The sequence below is a fragment of the Giraffa tippelskirchi genome, chromosome 6, assembly GCF_054371585.1.
Source record: "Giraffa tippelskirchi isolate mGirTip1 chromosome 6, T2T-mGirTip1v1.2.pri, whole genome shotgun sequence".
In the NCBI taxonomy this organism is placed as follows: Eukaryota; Metazoa; Chordata; class Mammalia; order Artiodactyla; family Giraffidae; genus Giraffa; species Giraffa tippelskirchi.
The window spans coordinates 83,745,040-83,764,271 of NC_137280.1; the positions used below are offsets into that span (position 1 = coordinate 83,745,040).

At 58.3% G+C, this 19,232-nt stretch overlaps 1 protein-coding gene across 2 annotated transcripts; it reads right to left on the bottom strand.

The window, feature by feature from the left end:
* Positions 1-308: 308 nt before the first annotated feature.
* PIK3R2 (phosphoinositide-3-kinase regulatory subunit 2) lies at positions 309-18,984 on the bottom strand. 2 transcript variants are annotated; one of them, XM_081496389.1, is made up of 22 exons: positions 18,842-18,984; positions 16,269-17,013; positions 13,431-13,523; positions 13,063-13,104; positions 12,824-12,955; positions 12,520-12,733; positions 11,953-12,038; positions 11,695-11,803; positions 11,516-11,614; positions 11,192-11,372; positions 10,955-11,080; positions 9,549-9,691; positions 9,139-9,315; positions 8,269-8,340; positions 7,917-8,087; positions 7,433-7,598; positions 2,423-2,605; positions 2,253-2,327; positions 1,902-1,994; positions 911-1,063; positions 690-743; positions 309-600 (listed from the first exon to the last, which is right to left on the bottom strand). In XM_081496389.1, the coding sequence occupies exons 2-22, from the start codon at positions 16,588-16,590 to the stop codon at positions 538-540; spliced, it is 2,754 nt and encodes a 917-aa protein (XP_081352515.1). In that variant the 5' UTR covers positions 16,591-17,013; positions 18,842-18,984; the 3' UTR covers positions 309-537. The 2 variants fall into 2 exon arrangements, with proteins under 2 accessions (XP_081352515.1, XP_081352516.1); XM_081496390.1 differs by lacking the exons at positions 7,433-7,598; positions 7,917-8,087; positions 8,269-8,340; ... (11 more) ...; positions 16,269-17,013; positions 18,842-18,984 and adding an exon at positions 3,620-3,798.
* Between the last annotated feature and the right edge of the window lie 248 nt (positions 18,985-19,232).

Consider the following 19,232-nt stretch of genomic DNA (forward strand, 5'->3'; position numbering starts at 1 on the left):
CTGCCCCATCTGTAGCCTTGCATGACTCCAGTTACCACCTTCTGGCTTAACCCATAACACCTAGTGTGGGGCAGCGAAAAAGAGTAGCTAGGGATGTGTGTTGATGTAACAGATATATTTTCTGCCTAATGAACTCCTAGTCACACTTCAAAATCCCAGCCCCAATGTCCCTCCTTCCTATGAAGAACCTTCACTTCTCCTCTGGGCTCCTCTAGTACTGGTGCCTCCCCCTCTGGCCCATTCACCCCCAGGACAGGGAGCTTCCCAGGGGTCCCAGCATTGTGCAGATCTGGAAAAAGGAGATTTGCTGAATCACAAAATCCAGAAGTGTTTATTAAGTGAGTTTCGATGTAGCACCATTCACAGTGAGGCAAGATTCTTGATCCTGGGGCAGAATTTTGAGTCTGGTCTTCATAGAATAGGTAGAAGTTTTCTGGATGACAAGTAGTGGCTTTGCCGAGTCAGGGATCAAAAAATAAGGACAGGTGTGATTTCGTTCTTCTTGCACCAGGTCCCTCCCAGGACACTGGCTGTCAATCACTTGAAGTGGACTTCCTTGGACAGGTCAGCTGTGAGTTGGCATACATCTGGCTTCTGGCCCTGGAGAAGGTGGCCATGAGTTGGGGTTCTGAAAGGAGACCCTACCCTACCCCCACCAGCGAGATCCCTCCATTCCCTGCCTGGCTTACCTGGTACAACCGGCAGACAAGGCGTAAGAGATGTTCCTTGTCTTCCATGTGTTCCTGAACAAGCAAGACAGGCGGTTAAAAGTTCCACTGGCCCCAACTGACCCATGCCTGCCCAGAAGGGGCTGCAAGTAGCCCCCAGTCTGGCCCCTGCCTTCTGCCTCCCAGATCAATGTACATGTCCATCAGCCTGGTCCTTGCCCGGGGGCTGCAAGAGCTCTTACCCCATTGACGACGACCCAGGGCACGTATTTGTGGGGTGGCCGCAGAGCATCCGTGAGCTGAGCATTGATGTGCAAGAGCTGCATGCCACGGTTCCCCATAGCACACTCCATGATGGAATCCGGGGACACCTTTGGCGCATAGATCTGCAGGCACTGAGGGAAGATGGTGAGCTGGTCAGCAGGCGCATTGCCTCAGCTTCCTCCCTGTTATCTCCCCAACGATCCTCCTTCTAGCAACCCCCATTCCCTCAAGCTCAGTTTCTGCTTCCTCACTGACAACAGAAGACAGTTGGGTTTCCAGGGATGCAGCAAGGCTCCTAAACAGCAAATACTTAATACATGCTTGAGTGGAGGCCCCCAGGGCAGGGGCTCAGGCTGCTCCTGCTCAGGTTGTCTCTCATAAGACCAGACCTGCAGCCCCAACCCTGCAGTGTTTTATTTTCCCCAGAGCATCCTTAGTTGCTGTTCCCTCTGCCAGGAACACCTTTCCTCCTCCTTCCTCTGAGTCTCCCGAGTGTTCCCTCCTCCTTTGAACACCCCCAGCCACACTATGACTCTGCAGTGCTTGGAGGTGTCTCAGGGAGGCTTCAGGTCTCTTGGGTGGCCCAGATGCTTGATGAATAAATAAACAATCAGGGCAGATGAGTCACCCTTTTGGGAGTTCTTTTTCATAATCCTCCAGGGAGGGAGGTGGGCCAGGTGTGTCATCTCCATATCCCAGAGAAGGATCACTGTCTGTGTCCCTGTATATTCCTGTTCAACCAAGCCCAGCTCAGAGGCATCTCGTCCAGGAAGCCCTCCCTGATCTACTAGGCAGGCCTGCAGAAGATCTTGGTTCTCTCCATTCAGAGACTGAATCTTTGAGAAAGGAGGCTGTATTCCTTGGACTACACAGAGAGTGGCAGTCAGGGCCAGGACTTGAGCCTGGGTCTGTCTGGCTGCAGGGAGGCCAGGGACCCCCAACCCAGGTAGAATGAGGGGTGTTACTCACCGGCTTCAGATTTTGCTCCATGTCATCCATTTCCTCTAGGCAGACAATGGTCAGGAAGGCCATTTGCTGCTCCAGCTGGTCCAACAGGCAGGCCTGGGGGTGGGGGCAGACAGGCAAGGATGTGAGTGGCTCAGAGCACCCTCCACCCACCCTAAGGACCACCCCAGGAATAACCACAAGGTGTCCACCAATCAAGTGGAGAACAAAGACACGGTTAAATGGAGGCACACAGGCAAGGGACAGAGCTGTTTGCAATCCCTTCGGAGTCACAATTTCACCTTCCTTATTAGGGCAGTAGCCCCAGCCTCCATACCCCTCCCTTGGGAACTGGGGGAGAAGGGAGCTGCTCACCTCCACTTTGTTAAGCCTGCACTCCCGCTCGCCATGCTGGCATGTGAACTCCCACTTGCCGCTGACATTTCTTTCCTGAAAAGCAACAAGGTGAGTGCTTGCTGCCCCTCCCCCAAACCTCCTTCCCGTGGCCACGTGCCTCGTGCCTCCGTTTCCCGGTCCCCAGGCACCTGAGCGTTCCCATAGGGCACCAACGTGACGTTGAGGATTTCCCACAGCATCAGCCACGTTGGGAAGAGCTCTCGGATCAGGAATTCCCGGCAGCCAGGGCACAGTGCCTCATAGTAGAGGCTCACGTTGACCAGGGGAACATCAGGCTTCTGGGGCGATGCCTGCAGGCACAGCTCACCGACCTGCGCGGGAAGAAGGGGGTGTGAGTCAAGTTAAACTTTCGAAGGAAGGAAGCTGCAGACAGTAGGTGCTTCATCTCACACTCCTTCCCCACCTTGCCAGGTGGGAGTCTGATGCTGAGGCTTCACCGAATCCCTAAATCTTCCTAAATATCAGTCAGATTGCAAGATGGATGTGACACAGATTTGCAAACAGTAGGCAGTTAATGGAGGCACAAGTCTTGCTTTCCTCCAGGAGAGGTGAAACTTCCTAACCAGGGGGCGACAGGGTGGAAGAATCCGTGCCCTTCACCGGCCTGGGTCACTGCTGTCAGTCCTGCCTTCCGGTGGTGTATATCACCATCGCGTGCTCCTTTGTGGCCACTTCATCCCCTCGAGTCATGGCCCCGAGTTGAGCAAGGCCCTACACCTCACTGACTCCTTATTTACTCTTCCTCTCCACCAGCCCATTGAACTCCTCCCAAGGCTACTGCAGAGGCGGCGCCTAATAGGTGCTGACTTCCGGCTCCAGCTGAGGGGTGGCGGGCGGCCGGGTCTGTGAGCAAGTGGTTTAGCCTCCGGAGCATCCGTTTACTCCGGACCAGAAAAACGCGCGCTCTTCCCGGAACGAAACGCACCCTCGATGAGTGCCCGTGGCCAGGGGCCGGCAGCTTAGCTAGTCTGGGCTTCCTTCCCCTGGCCTAAAAGAGGAGACTCTGATTCTCGCTCCAGATGTACACAGTTGGTGCTCAGTGCACCTTGGGGGGCGGGGGGAGTTGCGGGAGGATGGGGTGGGGGACAGCTGAGGGACTCGGACTCCAGATAGGAAAGCGAAAGGGAAAAGAAAGTATAGCCAAAGTGCCGGATTGAAGGGTGGGGTTGGGGAGGGGGTCGCCACCCCACTCCCCCCAGGTAGCATCCTCTCCGGACCCCGGTGGTCCCCGTCGAAGTCGGGGCCGGGGTGGGAGGAGAGGAGCTGCCAGCCCCCTACCTGGGCGCGGGTCCCCGCTGGCCCGCCCGCCGCGTCACCGACGCTACCTGGCAGGGGGCCGCCCCCTCGGGGAGTGTTTCCAGCGAGGACCACCGCGTTGCGGCGGGGACCTCCGGCAGCAGCAGCAGGAGCGGCAGGAGCAGGAGAGGCGATGAGGCCATCACGGCGGCGGCGAACGCGCGACGGCGGGGAGCCGTGGCCCCGGGGAAGAAGCCGCCTTTAACTCGGCGGTGGCCCGGCCCCCAGGCGGGACCCGCCTCCCGGTGCCCACGCCCCTCGGGGCCCGGGACTGGTGCCTCTAGGTATCTCTACTTTTCTCTCTGGGTCTTTCTTTCCATCCCACCCCCACCCCAGCCCCAGCGCCCCCCCACCCCCCGCCAGGTGCTGCGCCCCCCAGTCCCCTGAACAACGCGCTGCCCTTCCGTCTCCCCCAACCCTTCCCGCAATCAGCCCGGCCCAGTCCTGTGAAGCTGAGGCTGAGCACCTTGAGCAGAGGTGAGGTGGGGCTTAGAGACAGAGAAACAGAGAGATCGAGAGACAGGAGGTCTCTACGGGCCAAGGAGCCCTCTGGGGGCCATCAGAGCAGTCCTGCGCGCCCCCCCCCCGGCCCCCATCCTAGCCCATGGACCCGACTCTGACCTCCCTACTCTGTGTTCCCAAGGGAGGTGATCCCTTGCTCCGGCGCGGGCAGCCAGACCCCCTCTCCTAGCTTGGCCCATACCCCTCCTCACCCAAGCTTCACCCCTCCCCCTCTCAGGCTCCCCAACCCGGACAGCGTGGTCCCGTGCGGCTGACTCAGGCTTGACCACAGCAGGGTCAGAAAGCAGAAGCCAGTGCAGGGAGGGGCACCTCACTTCTCTTGGCGCCCCCATCCCTGGCTGGGCGGTGGGAAGAGAAAGCTGGTGTTCCTTCTTTCCACTCTCCCAGGCTTGAGGAGGGGTGCACCCCTGCCCTCTGCCAGCTCCTTTGGTAGAAGAGAAGCCTGGGTTGGAGCAGTCATTATCTGAAGCCTGTACGATGTATTAATACATGGGATGTAGGACTGGCCCTGTAGGACCCAAATCCAGGGGAATCAGGCAGACCCAGGTTTGCTCGAGGACTGTGCTGGACACCTCAGGTGATGAAGCCCCAACTTCTCCTTCTATCAAGTAGAAGTGAGGTTTAGGGACTAAAGCTATCAGGAAGGGCTCAGAACAGAGGGAGCATTGCCCCAGGCTGGGGGTAGGGTGGAAGGTGTTCACAGGACGGCAGAGTGGGCAGAGAGAATAACCCAGATAAAGGCTTGGAGGCTGGGAGTGTTGAGGAAGTAACCAACACATTCAGACTTTGCAAGGCCAAGACAAGACAAAGATTTGGGCCCCATGGGAGAAAACGCTCCCCACCCTGGCCTGGCAATCAGTCCAGCCCCCAGCTCCACAGCCCATGTCCCCCTCCAGTTCTGGGGAAACCCCAGCCCACATGGCCACATTCATAGCAGCAGGTTTGGGAGATGGGGTTCCCCTGAAGTCCCCATGGCTGGATGATCCCACCTCATTCTTTTGAACCCTTCGCAGAATCCCTTTCCTTTGTGAAGCCTCTGCAAGGCTAAGAGACACAGTTTTGGGGAACGTAGTCTGTACTCCATCCTGTACTGGACTGAAGAAATAGCAATAAATATAATTGCTACAATTTTTCCAGTGGGTATTAAGCACCAGCCTATTTGGAGGAATTCCTAAAGGTAACCTCACCCATTTGATCATGAAATCCTCAGAGATGCCCAGTGGCAGCAGCAGTAGAGACTGTTGGCTCTACCTGGTAAGAGGAAATGGGATTGGAGATGGGAGGTGACGTTCCCAAGGAGACACAGTTGGTTGAGTGTGGAGACCAGCTAGAGGCTATGTGGGGCGTTCTCTTCTGTGCTCAGGCTCCACCTGGCTGGGCTCACAGGACTGAGAAGGTGAGCTTTACCCTGCTTCCACTCAGGCTGTGGGTGAAGGCCTCAGTGGGGGCAAAGTCTGGCCTGGAGTTGTTTAGAGGGTGCCTCCTGACTGGTCAGTCACTTAAGTGGGGACAGTGCTTGGGGAGGACCGGAGCTTGGAGGCCAAGCAAGGTAACTCCTGTCCCTCTCCCTCTGAGAGCCCAGGGGAGAGATGGATCAGACAGCCCGGCTCCTTCATCCCTGGGGGCTGTCTCAGCCGTGCTGGGTCCCGACAGGTGCTGTGCGCTGGGGGTGGGGAGGAGAGGAGGTTCCCAGCTCTGGGGGGGCGGTGTGAGGGGAGGGTTGAGAGACAGGGACCCTGGGGAGGGCGGCAGGGAATGGTGAATATGAGTCCTGGTCAGTGACACCACAAGGACCCAGCTCAGTGTACCTAGAGCCATGGCAGGCTGCACTGGGCAGGTGTGGAGAGGGGGTCAGTGGAAGAACAGCAGAGAGGGGCTGACACTGAGGGGATCGAGGACACAGGAGACCCCTCTGGGTGGCATGGGAGGGGTTGTGACAGTCCTTTCTGCTTGGCCATGAGGAACCTGCACATTAGAGGGGTGGCGATTTTCTGGGGACAGGGATGGTGGCGGAGTGTCAGAACTCAAACTCAAACCTGGGAGCTATGGTCTGGGGTCCCTGCAGCAGAGTTTAGGGTCTGAGCCTCTCTGTTGTGTGACCTCAGGCAGGTCTCTCAGTTTCTCTGGACATGAGCAATCTAAACTGCGATGGGGAGGGAGGTGGGGGAGGAGGCAGGGGTTGGCAGCCTTCATTTGGCAGCCCAGAGCTAAATAAGCCTGTCACTGAAAACAGAAGCATTCATCGAGTTCAATGTTTTATATCCATATCAGTATCAACGTACCATACAAAACCCACCTGCCAGCCTAGCCAGACAGGCAGGAAAAGGGGGGTGGGGTCCATGGGTGGCATAGAAAATCAGGGCTCTCGTCCCAAAAGAGGAGAGAAAAGAGGGCTTCACGTACACTTAAGGAAAAATAAAATCAGAGCCCAACATGATGGAGAAGAAGCCTTGAGTCTGCGTTGACTAGGGTGCTGTGGGCAGCATTATGTGCCGGCTGCCCCAGAGGTGCTGGTGGCCTCAGTTCCTGGGAGGCCTGGGGTCAGCCTTTGAGTTTATTTTTAATTATTTTCGTTTTCAGGGGTACTTCTTGGCAGCAGCCCCACGGTTGGGATAACCCAGGGCCAGGTTTCACTTCAGGGTGTGAAGGGGAAGTTGGGGTCTATGGGGCAGGTCCCGCCTGGCCCCAAATGTCACGGCTGAGGTTCTTGGAAGCGGCCAAGCGAAGTTCCTTCCTACCCTGACCCCAGGTCTATGGCTTAAAAATCGGGGCACCCAGGCAGGGGCCACGCAGCCCAGGGGCCTCTGTAAACATGGCAGGTGCAGCCAGGTGGGGCTCTGGGAACCCCTGGAGGCCTGTGGGGGACAGGGCACAAGGTTGTGGGTGGCCAGAGCCGTTGGAGGGCAGTGATTGTGGGGGCAGAGGGTGTGGAGTTGGGGAGGCGGGACCCCCAACACGGATACATAGAGACGGGGAGAGGGAGAGAGAGAGGACAGACAGATGAAGCTAGAAAGAGACAGAGTGACAGCGGGAGACAGAGAGAGACTCAGAGAAAGAAAGATGGAGAGATAGGCAGACACAGAGGAGACACAGAGACAGAACTGCAGAGAGAGAAAGAGAAAAACAGATACACCTGGAGAGATTCACAAAGAAGAGAGAGACACAGGAAACCCAAGGAAGAAGAGACAGATTAGAAAGACAGACTCCAGACGCAGCGGCCACCCCAGCCTCCGGCCGGGGGCGCGGCTCTGCTCTGGGCCAGCGCTCCTGCTCAGCACTCAGCGCGCAGCGGGCGGGGGCCCGGGACCGGGGGCACGCACGGGATGAGCCAGCGTGACGGTCAGCGCATCGTTGTGCTGCACCAGTGAGGCGTGCTGGTAGTGGAGCACGAGCTCCTTCAGGGACCCGTACAGGTTGTAGGGCTCCGCGAAGCCGAAGCCCGTGGCCGTGCGGTAGATGACGCAGTGCTTGGTATCGCCGTCCACCCTGCGGGGGCGGGCCAAGGCCTGGGTCAGAAGGCTCCCACCCTCGCAGGCTTTCCCACCTATGCCCCACAGCTCCTCTCAGGTGACCCCACCTGGGGCCCCTACTTCCCCATTTCCTGGGTGCTGGCTGCCAACCTGGCCCAGCCTCTGCTTTGATCCTGCTTTGATCCTGCCCCAGCTTCCTCCCCTGTCCCCAAGAACCCAGGGCTTCTTCCCAAGGCTGAACATACAGGTGGTGCTCAATGAGAGCCCTCAGAAGGAATGGGTAGATCCCCCTCCCAACATTCAGCCGTTCTCAGTTCCCTTGCCAGGCACTCACACCACAGAACAGGCGTAGCAGCCCCGCTGGCTGCTCTCACGGATAAGGAAGGTGCCGTCCCGCTTGCCACTCAGCATTTCCTCAGCTTGGGTGCGGTTGATCTTGCCTACATACCATGTGCGTTCCTCGTGGTGGGGGAGGTCATCCTCATCCTCCATTAGCGAGTACTGGCTGTGGGAGAGGCAAGGAGGGGCCTGGTCACTTACTCACCAGCCTCCAAGGTCCCCCTGTCACCTGGACAACGCTCCTTCCCTGGTGAACTCTTATTCACCCTGCAAAAGCCACACAAAACGGCCCCTCCTCTAAGAACACCCCTTCATCCCTCCACCCCCTGCCCGAAGTGGTCACTCACTCCTCAGTCTCGTTCTTGATCCCCAACCATTCGTTGATTTTCTTCTGCCGGGCACCTTTCTGAGTGAGCCACCTGGAGGGAAGAGGAAAGGTGGGCTCCTGCTGCTTGGCTGGGAGGGGAACAGAGGCTGAAGCATAGGAAAGGCAAGCCCTCCGTGGTCCTGGCCAGCCTGGAGGCAAGGGCTGACCAGAGTAGGTTCTGGGTGCAGTACCCCCGGTTGCCACAAGGGGTCAGCCTCGGCCAGGACAAGGACAGCCTCAACTCAGGTGGACTCCCCAGGTTCTGCCAGGGAACCACCCCCCATATTTCAGAGGACCAAGTGAGCTAATGTATGCACGGTGCTCAGCACACACTAGGTGCACATAAGTATCAAAGGCCCAGGTGGGAGGGGGAAGCTTCAGTAGGTCAGCAGGCAGAAACGGGATCTTGGGCTCAGGTTGGGCACTGCATGCCGGGTCACGGAGCTGGCATTCATGGAGTGGATCCTGTTGGGGGCTCCCAGTGACTTAGCCGTGTAGGAGCAGTGCTTCCATTCCACAGCTGAGGCTGAATGAAGCTGCTGTACAGGAAGCCCTTTTTTTTTGGCAGCACCATGCTTAGTTTCTCGGCCAGGGATCAAACCCGTGCCCCCTGCCATGGAAGCACAGAGTCTTAACCACTGGATCACCAGGGAAGTCCAAGAGCCCTTCTGAGCGGGCCAGGAGGGGCCTGATCTAGAGGGAAGGGGGCTGGTGGACAGATGAGGGGGTAGGGAGGTAGATGGGACTACTTGGTAGAGAAAGTGAGTGAGATACATGCAAAGGTCACCACTCCAGGTGCCCCTGCATTTACGGGGGGGCCCCCACAGGCAGCGCAGAGCCAGGCACTCACACAAGGTACTGGTCTCGGATCTTGCGCAACTGCATGAGGTCTGGTTTGAGGCTGTTCATGCGCTTGTCGATCTCTCGGTTGTCAGAGGCCTGTGCCCGCAGCTCCTGCTCCAGCTTTGTGCGGCTCTCATGGATCTCGGCAATGCGAGACTTGAGCCGCTCTGAGTTTAGCAGGATCCTGTGGGAGGAGTGGATCAGAGGCCTCAGACTGGCTCCCAGTCTCTAAGCCTCTGGACAGGCTGCTTCCCTGAGTTCTCTTTCTGGCAAACTCCTACTCATCCTTCAAAGTCCATTTCAACTGACCCTCTCTCCCCCCTGGAACCCAGGCTGCCCACTCTGTTTCCTTTCTTTTCCTACTTGTGCTGTGTTGGATCAGGGTGCGGTAGGGCAGAGAAGAGAAACTAGACTCACCTCTGCATTTCTTTCTCATTGCCCTCACGTCGGAAGCGCTCCAGATATTCCTTGCTGCATTTCTCCTGTGTCTGGCCCTGCTCTTCAAAGATCTTGATGGTCTCATTGAAGGCTTCGATGGCTGTGCGCTTCATCTGCAGTTCCTGGAAGAGGGGGTAAGTCTAAGCACCTCCTGGGACTCCCGGCAAGTCCCTCATGAGAGGTAAAGGCAGATCCCAACTCTGATATGGAGACATTGCTCAAGCTGTTCCCTCCACCAGGTGCATTGTTCCTCCAGCTCCAGATGCACCAAACGAACTCCTATTCAGCCTTCAAAGCCCACATACCCCAACCCACTCTTCTTTTAGATTCTCCTTTGGGCATCTTACAAAACAACTAGGTGTGTGAGCACTGCTGAGAATTAATGATAAATCTAGTTGCTATAATTCATGGGGTTCCTTCGCAGGGAGCTGCACCAAGCCCCTTTCATGCATCCTCTCATCAAACCTCCCAACAGCCTATACAAAGTCAGAATTGTTAATGGGGAAACTGAGGCTCAGAAGGCCTAAGCCATTTCCAAAGTCATGATGCTCCTAACTGATCCCAGACAATTGTCCTGTCCACTCAGAACCTCAGGTGACCCGTCTCTAGAAAGGAGACAAGAAAGAGATTGCTCAGAGACTACAGGGGAGACAGAGAAACTCCCTAGTGGAGATGGGATGTTCATCTGAATAAGTTGCATCTCAACTTACAAAAGAAGTTTATTAACATAGTCCTGGAATCATAAAACCTTTCCCCACTTGCCTGTTTTAAAAGATACTGCTCTTTCCCATGACCTCCTGATCCTTTGTCTTAGGCAACTCTTGGTGAAGTGGTTATCATCATTTTGACAACATTCAGGTTGAAGGGGATGGGGAAGGAAAGGAACTGAAACTCATGGTTCCAGTTTCCAGATGGGGAGACTGAGACCCAGAGGCTCAACCAAGACATCTCCCATGGCTTAGCTGCTTGTGAGGCTGCTTGGTACCTCCTCACCTGTGTTTTTGTTTTTTTGTTTTTTTTAGAATCACATATATTAATTTCTGGGCTTCCCTCATAGCTCAGTTGGTAAAGAATCTGCCTGCAATGCAGGAGTCACAGATTCAATTCCTGGGTCTGGAAGATCCTCTGGAGAAGGAAGTGGCAACCCACTCCAGTATTCTTGCCTGGAGAATCCCAGGGACAGAGGAGCCTGGCTACAGTCCATGGGATCGCAAGAGTCGGACACGACTTAGCGACTAGACCACCACCGTGTTGATGTCTATGTTTTCAGGGCAGTCCCTGGTGCTAAGAGCCTGCTCTGTGACCTAGAAGTGGACATCTGGCACTGTGACCTTAGCACTGCCCTCCGTGCCTAGGCCTCCTCGGGGTGTGCTTGCCCGTGGTACCTGGGAGGTGCGCGTGTACTCCTCATAGAGTTGGTCGTACTCGCGGCTCTTGTCCTGGTACTGCTGGTGGTAGACCTTGAGCTGGGCACCCACCGCCTCCACGCTGTCCTCCTTGACGATCTGGTCCTGGGAATACCCGGTGCCATCAGGCAAGCCACCTGGGAAACTGAGGCCCAGTGCCAGCCGGGCACCACCAACCCCCACCCCCAGCACCCACCTCCACCCCCAGCCCCTGACCTGTTGGTACTTGGACACTGGGTAGAGGAGCCGTGTGTCTAGCTTGGCGTTGTATTGGGCCAGTGACTCATGGCGGTAGTGGGTGATGAGGTCCACAACAGAGCAGAAGGTGAGTGGCTCTGAGAAGCCATAGTGCCCGTCTCGGTGGAAGACCTTGATCAGCTTATTGTTTCCGCCTTTCCTAGGGGTGGGTGAGAGAGGGTGTCAGTGCCCAGCAGCAGATCCAATACGTGTCCCACTGCCTGTGCGACCCCCAGTCCTTTGACCTGAGTGTCCTCCTTCCCACCCCTCACCCCTGGTCTCCCTGAAGGGACAGGCCCCCACCTGAGGGTCAGCGTGTACTCTCCCTGGATCTTGCTGGAGGCATCTCGAACCAGGAAGGTGCCATCAGGTGTGTCCCGCAGTTTTTCGTTTACCTCCTCCCTGTGGAGACAGCAGGGATGGGGGCTGCCCACTGGGAGACCCTGCCCCTCGGGTCTTGTGGCCCTACCCAATAGTCCTACCTGGAGATGTCACCCCAGTACCACTCAGCATCCTGCAGGGAGGGTGGGCTGCCCCCATTGGCCAGGCCTGTGGGGGCTGGCTTTGTCTTGGGGGGTTTTGGTGGCAGTGCTGGGGGACAGGAAAACAAATACACATTGAGCACCAACTGTATACCAGGGTGAGCTTCCCTGGCAACTGAGCCTGCTGATACTGGCAGGGGCCTGAGTCATCATTCTCATCCCCAACAATAAGAGCTAATCCAAAGGGGTGGGGGTCACCTGGGGGTGCAACCTCCTGCTCCTCCAGATGTTCCTGAAGCAGCTTCTCCACCAGCAGCGCAGGAAAGTCGGGGGTGGGCTCAGTCCTAGGGGGAAGGGGAGTGTGGTGAGTGCTGGTGTGCACATGGCCTTGTGTGTGCTTGCACACCTGGCAGAGGGTATGTGTGAAAGCACGCGAGTGGAAGAAGAGTAGATGCTGTGGGCAGGCGTGGGAGACCTACTACTGTTTCTGTATATGCAGCAAGCGATGGGTAAGTGCTCATACGGCAAACAACAGGAGTCCAGCACGTGGGGTGGGGAAGTAGAAAGGAGGTACAGACACAATCCACTTGCCTGCTCTCTGGTCCAAGCCCTGATGGAGTGTTCTTGCAGCTCAAGTCTCACCCCCGGCTAGCTTTCCTAGCCCGCCCATCACGACAGCTCTGGCCTCTTCCCTGTGGGGCCCTCATCCACACTCCTCTCTCCTTTCTAGACTCCTCCCTGGCTACGTCTCCAGCCACACCTTCCTCTAGAGCCCCACCCCTTTCTGCTCCAACTCAGCCCCGCCCCCCAGCATTGGCCTCTCACCCGTCGGGCGCGCCCCCTGGCGGCGGAGAGGGCGGCGGCGGCGCGCGCAGCAGCAGCGGCCCGAAGGTGGCGCCCAGGGCACGGACTGCGGGGCCCGGGGCTGGGGCGCGCCCGGCCACCCGGCCCAGGTGCTGGAGCAGGAAGCGCAGCGTGAGCGCATGGTGCAGTGGCAGCGTCGGGGGCTCCAGCGCCGGCCCCACGGGCCCCGCAGCCTCTGCGGACAGATGGCCAGGGCTGGGTGAGCCAGGGCCTGCGCCCGCCTGCCCCAATTTCTTCACCAGCCCGGGCTTCCCGCCAGATTTACCCCGCAGGGCTCGGTGTGCCTCGGCCGCGGCCTCGGGTGTCACGAGGGGCGCCGGCAACGCCAGCAGGAAGCCTTTCACACCATCTGACAGGGCTGCCGCATCCCACTGCTCCACATCACTCAGGGACCAGTCTACGGGAGCAAGGGGGATACCTCGGTCCAAGCTGGGCGCAGGGAGGGGACACATCCGTCCAGGGCAGGTTCCTTTCCCACTCTCACCCACTGAAGCTTGCCCTCACCTGTGCGCACAGCAGGTGGCTCAGGCCTGTAGCTGTCCAGCCCTAGGGGGAAGGGATGGGGTAGGTCAGCGCTACCCTAGGTGCCAAGGCCAGCTCTCAAATGCTGCCTCCACCGCAGTGGGGTCTGGGGTGGCTACTCAACCTCCCAGAGGTAAGAGCAGAGGGAGGGGAGGGAAATGGTAGCAGAGGGCATGGCACATGGTATGAAGGGGTCCACGTTCCCTAGGGAGTTATTCCTTCCCCAGCTCAACATGGAGACCCAGAGCATCCAGACTCAGCCTCTCCATGCAACCTGAGCCCGGGATGAGTTGCCCATCCCCAGAGGTAAGCAAGCAGAATCCAGGGGCTGCAGTCAGGCCAAGGCTCACCTGTCCGTTCAATGGCCTCCACCAGCTTCACCAGGATAGGGGGAGCCACATCAGGGGGGGAGAACTGCTCGGGTAGGTCAGGGAGTGTAAGGCCTGGCAGGAGGGGACACAGTGTTGGCAGGGTCCCTAGAAGGACCTCAGCCCCATCTTTGCCTGCTGCGTCTCAGCCCAAGGGCCTGGCATCTGGACCACCACCCTGGGGGAGACAGAAGGCCCAGCTGGTAGAGCTGGGAGGGCTGAGTTGGTGGGAAACAATGTTCTGGGTTAAAATATCAGTTCACACAACTTCAGACATGAGGTGGAGTGGGTTGACCAGTGTCAACCAAATGGGATGTCCGCTTCCTAATCTCTCAGATATAATTAATATAAGGATTTCAAGATGAGACCATCTTGGATTAAGGGTCCTAAACGCAAGGACTGGTGTCTTTATGAGAGAAGGCCATCTGAAGAGAGAGGCAGAGATTGGGGTGATGTAGCAATAAACCAAGGTATGCCTGGAACTCCTAAAAGCTGGAAGAAGCAAGGAAAGCTCCTTCCTTAAGATCTCTGGAGAGAGCACAGCCCTGCCCACACACCTTGGTCTTAGACTTCTGGTCTCTAGAACCATGAGAGAACATGCTCCTGTTATTTGAACTACCACTGGTTTGTGGTAGTTCATTACAGCAGCCACAGGACACTCATGCAGCAGGTTTAGGACTCTGCCATTGCTTGCTGGGCAACCTCGGGCACAGGACCTACCCTCTCTGTGCCCCAGATTCTCCAATTGAGAAACTGGTCAATGGCATCATCTCTCCTTTCTTAGCAGGAACAACAAAGCAGTTGAAAAGAATAAAAGGAAAAAATCTCATCGGGGTCAGGACATCTCATCCCAAGAAAATTTCTCCATTTTCTAAATCATTTTGCTTTAAAAAAAAAATGTCCCCCCTTTTAAAAATGCTGACCCTCCTTCCCCGTCCCAGCCCCCTCTTGGCCCCACGTTTCAGCCCCACCCAACCTTTTGTGTTCAGGCGCTCTCTGCCGGCACAACCACCATTTGATGCAGCTTTGGCCCTTGGCGGGGACGCCCTGGCACACAGCAGGGGCAAGCCAGGGCCTGTGGGGCCTCCCTGAGTGATGGGCCAGGTGCTGCTTGAGCTGCAGAAAGGCCCAGCTGTGGCAAAAATGCAAAAAAAAAAAAAAAAGCAAACAAGGGGAGGTGGGTGACATCCAGCTGGTAAGGGGGCCACAGTTCTGAAACTCCACTCTGAAATTTGCCTGTCTGCAACGCAGGGAGGGAGGTCCCATTAGAATAGGCATCACCCCCTATTTTACGGATGAGAAACGAGGCTCAGGAAAAGAGCAACCTCCCCTAGATGCACAGGCTGGTGGGGGTCCAGGTGACATCAGGGCTCGGCACGCAGCTCCCTGTGCAGAGTTGCATGGAGGGAAGGCAGGCAGCTACAGCATGTTGTCTAGTGGTCCTCGGAGAGTCAGGGCTTGAACAAAAGGACCAATACCCCCCCATTTCCAGATGAGGAAACCGAGACCTGGAGAGGGCTGGCCCTAGCCCATGTCACATGGCCCTGGGAGATTGGGAGGGCGGAGCTGGGTGGCCGCCTGGGAGTGGGGATGTGTGTGGTGGCTGGACCCAGGCCAGGCAGAGGAGGGAGGCGGCTGTTACCAGGGGGAGAGGCAGACTCTGGCTGGGAGCCCGGAAGGGGCCGCCTCCTGCTCCTCCAGACTGAGGCGGGACGCAGGCACAGGCCCTGGAGACACCAGATGCTGCAAAGCCCAAGCCTGCAGCATGCCGCCTCAGCACCCCGCCATCCCACCCCACGCCGTGGGGACTCTGGCCTGATCCTCTTTGGACATCAGAGTCCCTTGGGCACAGACCAGGCGGGCCACTGGGTGGGGCCATGGTGCCTCTCAAGGCTTCGGCCTTCACTGGGTGACTCCCTGAGCAAGTGGTTCGACTCCCTGGCACTTGGTCTCCCCATGTGTACACGGGGCCATGCTGGGCCACCGTGAGTGTCGAAGCAGACCATGCTGGGTGCTCAGCACTCATCAGCCTCCTTCCTACAACTTGTGCCTCAGTTTCTCTGCCCAGCATACAGCCTGGCATGCAGCCACAATGTATGTTCAGTGCCCTGGTTCTCCACTCCCAGCATGCTCTCTGGAGGGAGGGGTGGCTGAGGGTCTCTTTGAAAGGGATGGAGCATCCTCACATGCCACTGTGCTGCGTGGCCTCGACTGAGTAGCCCACCTTGGGCTTTTTGGCTCCCATCATTCTGGAAATCAGAAAACCAGGGTTACAACAAAGGGGGGGTTTCGCAAGGGATTCCGTCTGCAAACCACAAGATGAAGTTAAATTGAGCCTCTGAATCTTACTGGACACTCCCTATTGTCTTCAAAATCAATCCCATGAAATCCAAGGTGAGGACCCTGCCCCTTCCTCACTCTGCTCCACTTGTCAGGGCTGGTTCCCTGAACCCGCTGTGACATTCCCTCAGGGCCTTTGTCTTTGCTATGCCTGCTGCCGGAAGCCTTCTCCCCCTACTCTCTGAGAGGCTTCTTTCTCTCGGCATCTGTCATCACTTAATCACCTTCTTCTCACTTCTTGAACCAGAAGCCCCATGAGAGCAGGGCGAGGCCAGTGTGTCTGCCTCTGGGTGCCCAGTGCCATGAACTGCACCCAGCCCTCCATAGCAGTGTAACTGATACCTGCCAACCAATCAGATATCCTTATTCCTCCTCTCCCGGAAGAAGCACCATTGCCTCATGGGAAAGAAGAAGAAACTGAGGGTCTGAGGGCACTCCTGCTTTCCCTCATCCCTGCCAGGGGCCCAATCTGCTGCTCACCTGGCTCAGGGGGCCCATCTCGGGGCCTGGCAGGCAGTGGGCGGGGGCCACGTGGACGAGGGCCAGGCCGAGCCAGGGCCACAGGCCCCAGGAACTCAACATAGGTGCCAGGGAAGTCGCCGCGTTGCCGGGTACGCTCATTGAGGCCAGGCATCCAGCCGACGCTCTGCGGGCAGCGCTCATTGCCCTCGGCCACGCCCAGCGCCTGCAGGGCGGCCCTGCTCACCACCAGCACATCACCCGGAAGCAGCTCCAGGTCCTCCGGGCGCTCCCGGCGGAATGGGTACAAAGCACGGTACTGGAAGCCTTCAGCGCCAGCCATGGCTGGCAGGGTGGGGTCTGGATGGTCAGGTGGCTGCTTGGGGCCCCAGTGGCCCCATCAGCCCGGGGTGGGGGGCCAGGAGGGTCCGCTGGGTGGGCTTGGGGACTCAGGCTTCGATTTCCGCCAAGAAGTTACAGGTGACCACCGGGGATGCTCACGCTTTGCTTCCCGCCATTATTTCACGACCCTAACAAGGGTCACTCGTTGCTTGTTCCACCATTCGTCAACGGGTGGGAGGGGGTCGGCAGCCTGATCTCAGGTCACTCAGCTGCTGCGTCCCCCCTCAATCCGTAGGGCGGGGCCAGTTCGCTCACTCCCTCACGTGGGGGGCCATCGGCTCCCGAGGCTGGCGGCTCTTCCAGCTGCGCCAGGCGAGGGGGCCGAGGGCACAGGCTGTCACCATGCTCGGCTCGGGACACTGACCTAGGGGGAGAGGGGCGGGGCAGCATGAGTCGGTTTGAACTCCTGCCACCCTCAACTCACAGCCGAACCCAAATCCCAGGTTAGAACCCCCTGACTAACTGGGTACCTTTGGGTCAGTCCCTGCACCTCTCTAGGCCTCTGTTTCCCCAGCTGTAAAATGGGTGAATAGCCCTCCCTTGGGGTTGTTGGAGGCAAAGCTCCCAAGAATCTGCCCTGGGCATACTGCAAGTTCAGTAAACAAGCTCTTCATCACCCCTGTTAGAGATGGGGGAACTGAGGCTCAGAGCAGGGAGGTCTCTGTTGGACCATTCAATGGGCCAGGAAGCCAGGACTGAGAAAGTCCGAGCTGCCCAGTTTCACAAGGCCCAGGATGCATCCATCCCAAATGGCCAGTTAAAGGCTGAATGCTCAGGGTGTAATGTGCAGGGTGTAATGGGTGATGATGCTCAGCATGCTGTGGAGCCCTGAGGAGGGGCTGGGATGGCTGAGCGCAGTAAGAGGCAGCAGGGGCCAAAAGGGATAGGGAATGAAGTCCAAGCACATGTCATAGCACAAGCAAAGGTGAGTCCAAGCAAATGGATCTCTGATCTCTGCAGGAGGAGGAGAGAACGGGGCGGGGGTGTGTGTGTGTGTGTCCCTGACATGCCTCAGCTTCAGGCCCACAGTAGGTACTTAAAACGGAAGAGGGTTGGTGGGAGCCCAAGAGGACCTTAGCCCCAGAATAGACATGGAGCTAGGAAAGGGTAGAAGGAAGGAAGGCATTGCAGCTGCCAAGGGGGTGGCTGCTGTATGCAGGGGCAATGATCACCCGCAAGGAGTCACCAATCTCGGGAGACACAGCCCAGCACAGACACATTCTCAATCACAGCCCTGAAGGTTGGGTCTTCCTGAGAGATTGGGGGTGGGGTGGGGGGGCGGTGTTTTCCAAAAGGCGGGTCCTCACAGAGGACAGGAGGCACTGGTCAGAAAGACTAGTACAGGCAAAGGCTTGACAGCAAGAAATGCTTGTCAAGAGTTCAGGATGGCCTTAAGAAAGCCACAGGCCATGCAGTCCTTGGGTGCCAGGTAGAGGGTCAGGCTTTATCCGTCGACCACGGGGGACCGCAAGAAGTGTCCAAGTACTAGGCACAAGCACCACATTCCAGAACGCCCCAACTTATCCGCACCCTGGCCGCTGGACCCCCATTCTACAGGTGGGGAAACTGAGGCCCGGTGACAGGGACGTCCAGAAAACCGCCTGAATCCGCTTGCCTGCCTGCCTCCGCGCCCCGCCGTGCACACGTTTGCACACGCCCCGGTGTGCGCGCCTGGGAACCAGCGCTCCCCGAATCCAAGAGGCGGGTGGAGGGGCCAGGCCTGGCTGGGGGCTTGGCGGGGACGCAGGGCCTGCGCGTTCACGCGTGTGCAGACGCGCACTCGGGCCTGCGTGGACCCCGAAGCCCAGCTCGGGGGCCGGAAGTGCAGTCGACCCTCTACTGTCTTGCACCCCACCACCCCACTATGCCCCACACAATGCCTGGGCGCCCGCTCTTTACTGCTCGACGCCCCACTCCCGGCAGGGCCTCCCTCAATTCAGGGCCGCGGCTCCAACCCCTTATCTCTGCCTACAGTCCGCCGTTCCACCCTCATCATCCAGGGCAGACTGCACCAGAGCCAGGTCGAGCCCGAGGCCTCCCGCTCCCTGCGGCCCCCAGTTCCCGCGGGGCCCCAGTTCCCGATGCAGCCCTGCTCGCGTTCCAGCTTCCACCGCGGCCCCACACTCTGCCTGGGCGCCCCGCATCTGAGCTCACCCCCAACCTGGCCTGCTACGCGGACAGCTCGCACTTACCTGGTCGTGGCCGCCACCGCTGCCGCCGCGACCACCGTCACGCCGAACCGAGCCAGACCCGTGGCTTCACCGCGGCCGCCGACGCCGCAGCCGCGGGATCCCCGCCTCTGCCGCTGTCGCCGCGGTTCCGAACGGTCCGGCCCGCCCCCCGGCGGAAACGGCCGAATGCATTCGGGCCGGGCGGGCCACCTGGGGCCGAGGCGGGGCCAGAGGACTCCCGAGTGCTTCCGGAAAGAGCCGAACGTACTCCCGCGGGACTGGAGGGTAACGTGGGGGGGGGAACGTGCCCCGAGACAGCCGATCATTTCCGGAAACAGTCGAGCACAATCGGGTCAGATGAGTCATTCGGAGGCTGGGCTCGGCTAGGTTCGGCTGTACTGAAATGCCCGAG

What these genes read in the sequence shown, in the direction of transcription:
- PIK3R2 (XM_081496389.1), bottom strand. Translation starts at nt 16,590, where the DNA reads ATGGCTGGCGCTGAAGGCTTCCAGTACCGTGCTTTGTACCCATTCCGC. An exon ending in TGCTACGCCTGTTCTGTGGT is followed by an intron (nt 7,599 to 7,916) that starts GTGAGTGCCTGG and finishes CCGCCCCCGCAG; the next exon opens with GGTGGACGGCGATACCAAGC. An exon ending in CCTGGGTCGTCGTCAATGGG is followed by an intron (nt 744 to 910) that starts GTAAGAGCTCTT and finishes TTGCTTGTTCAG; the next exon opens with GAACACATGGAAGACAAGGA.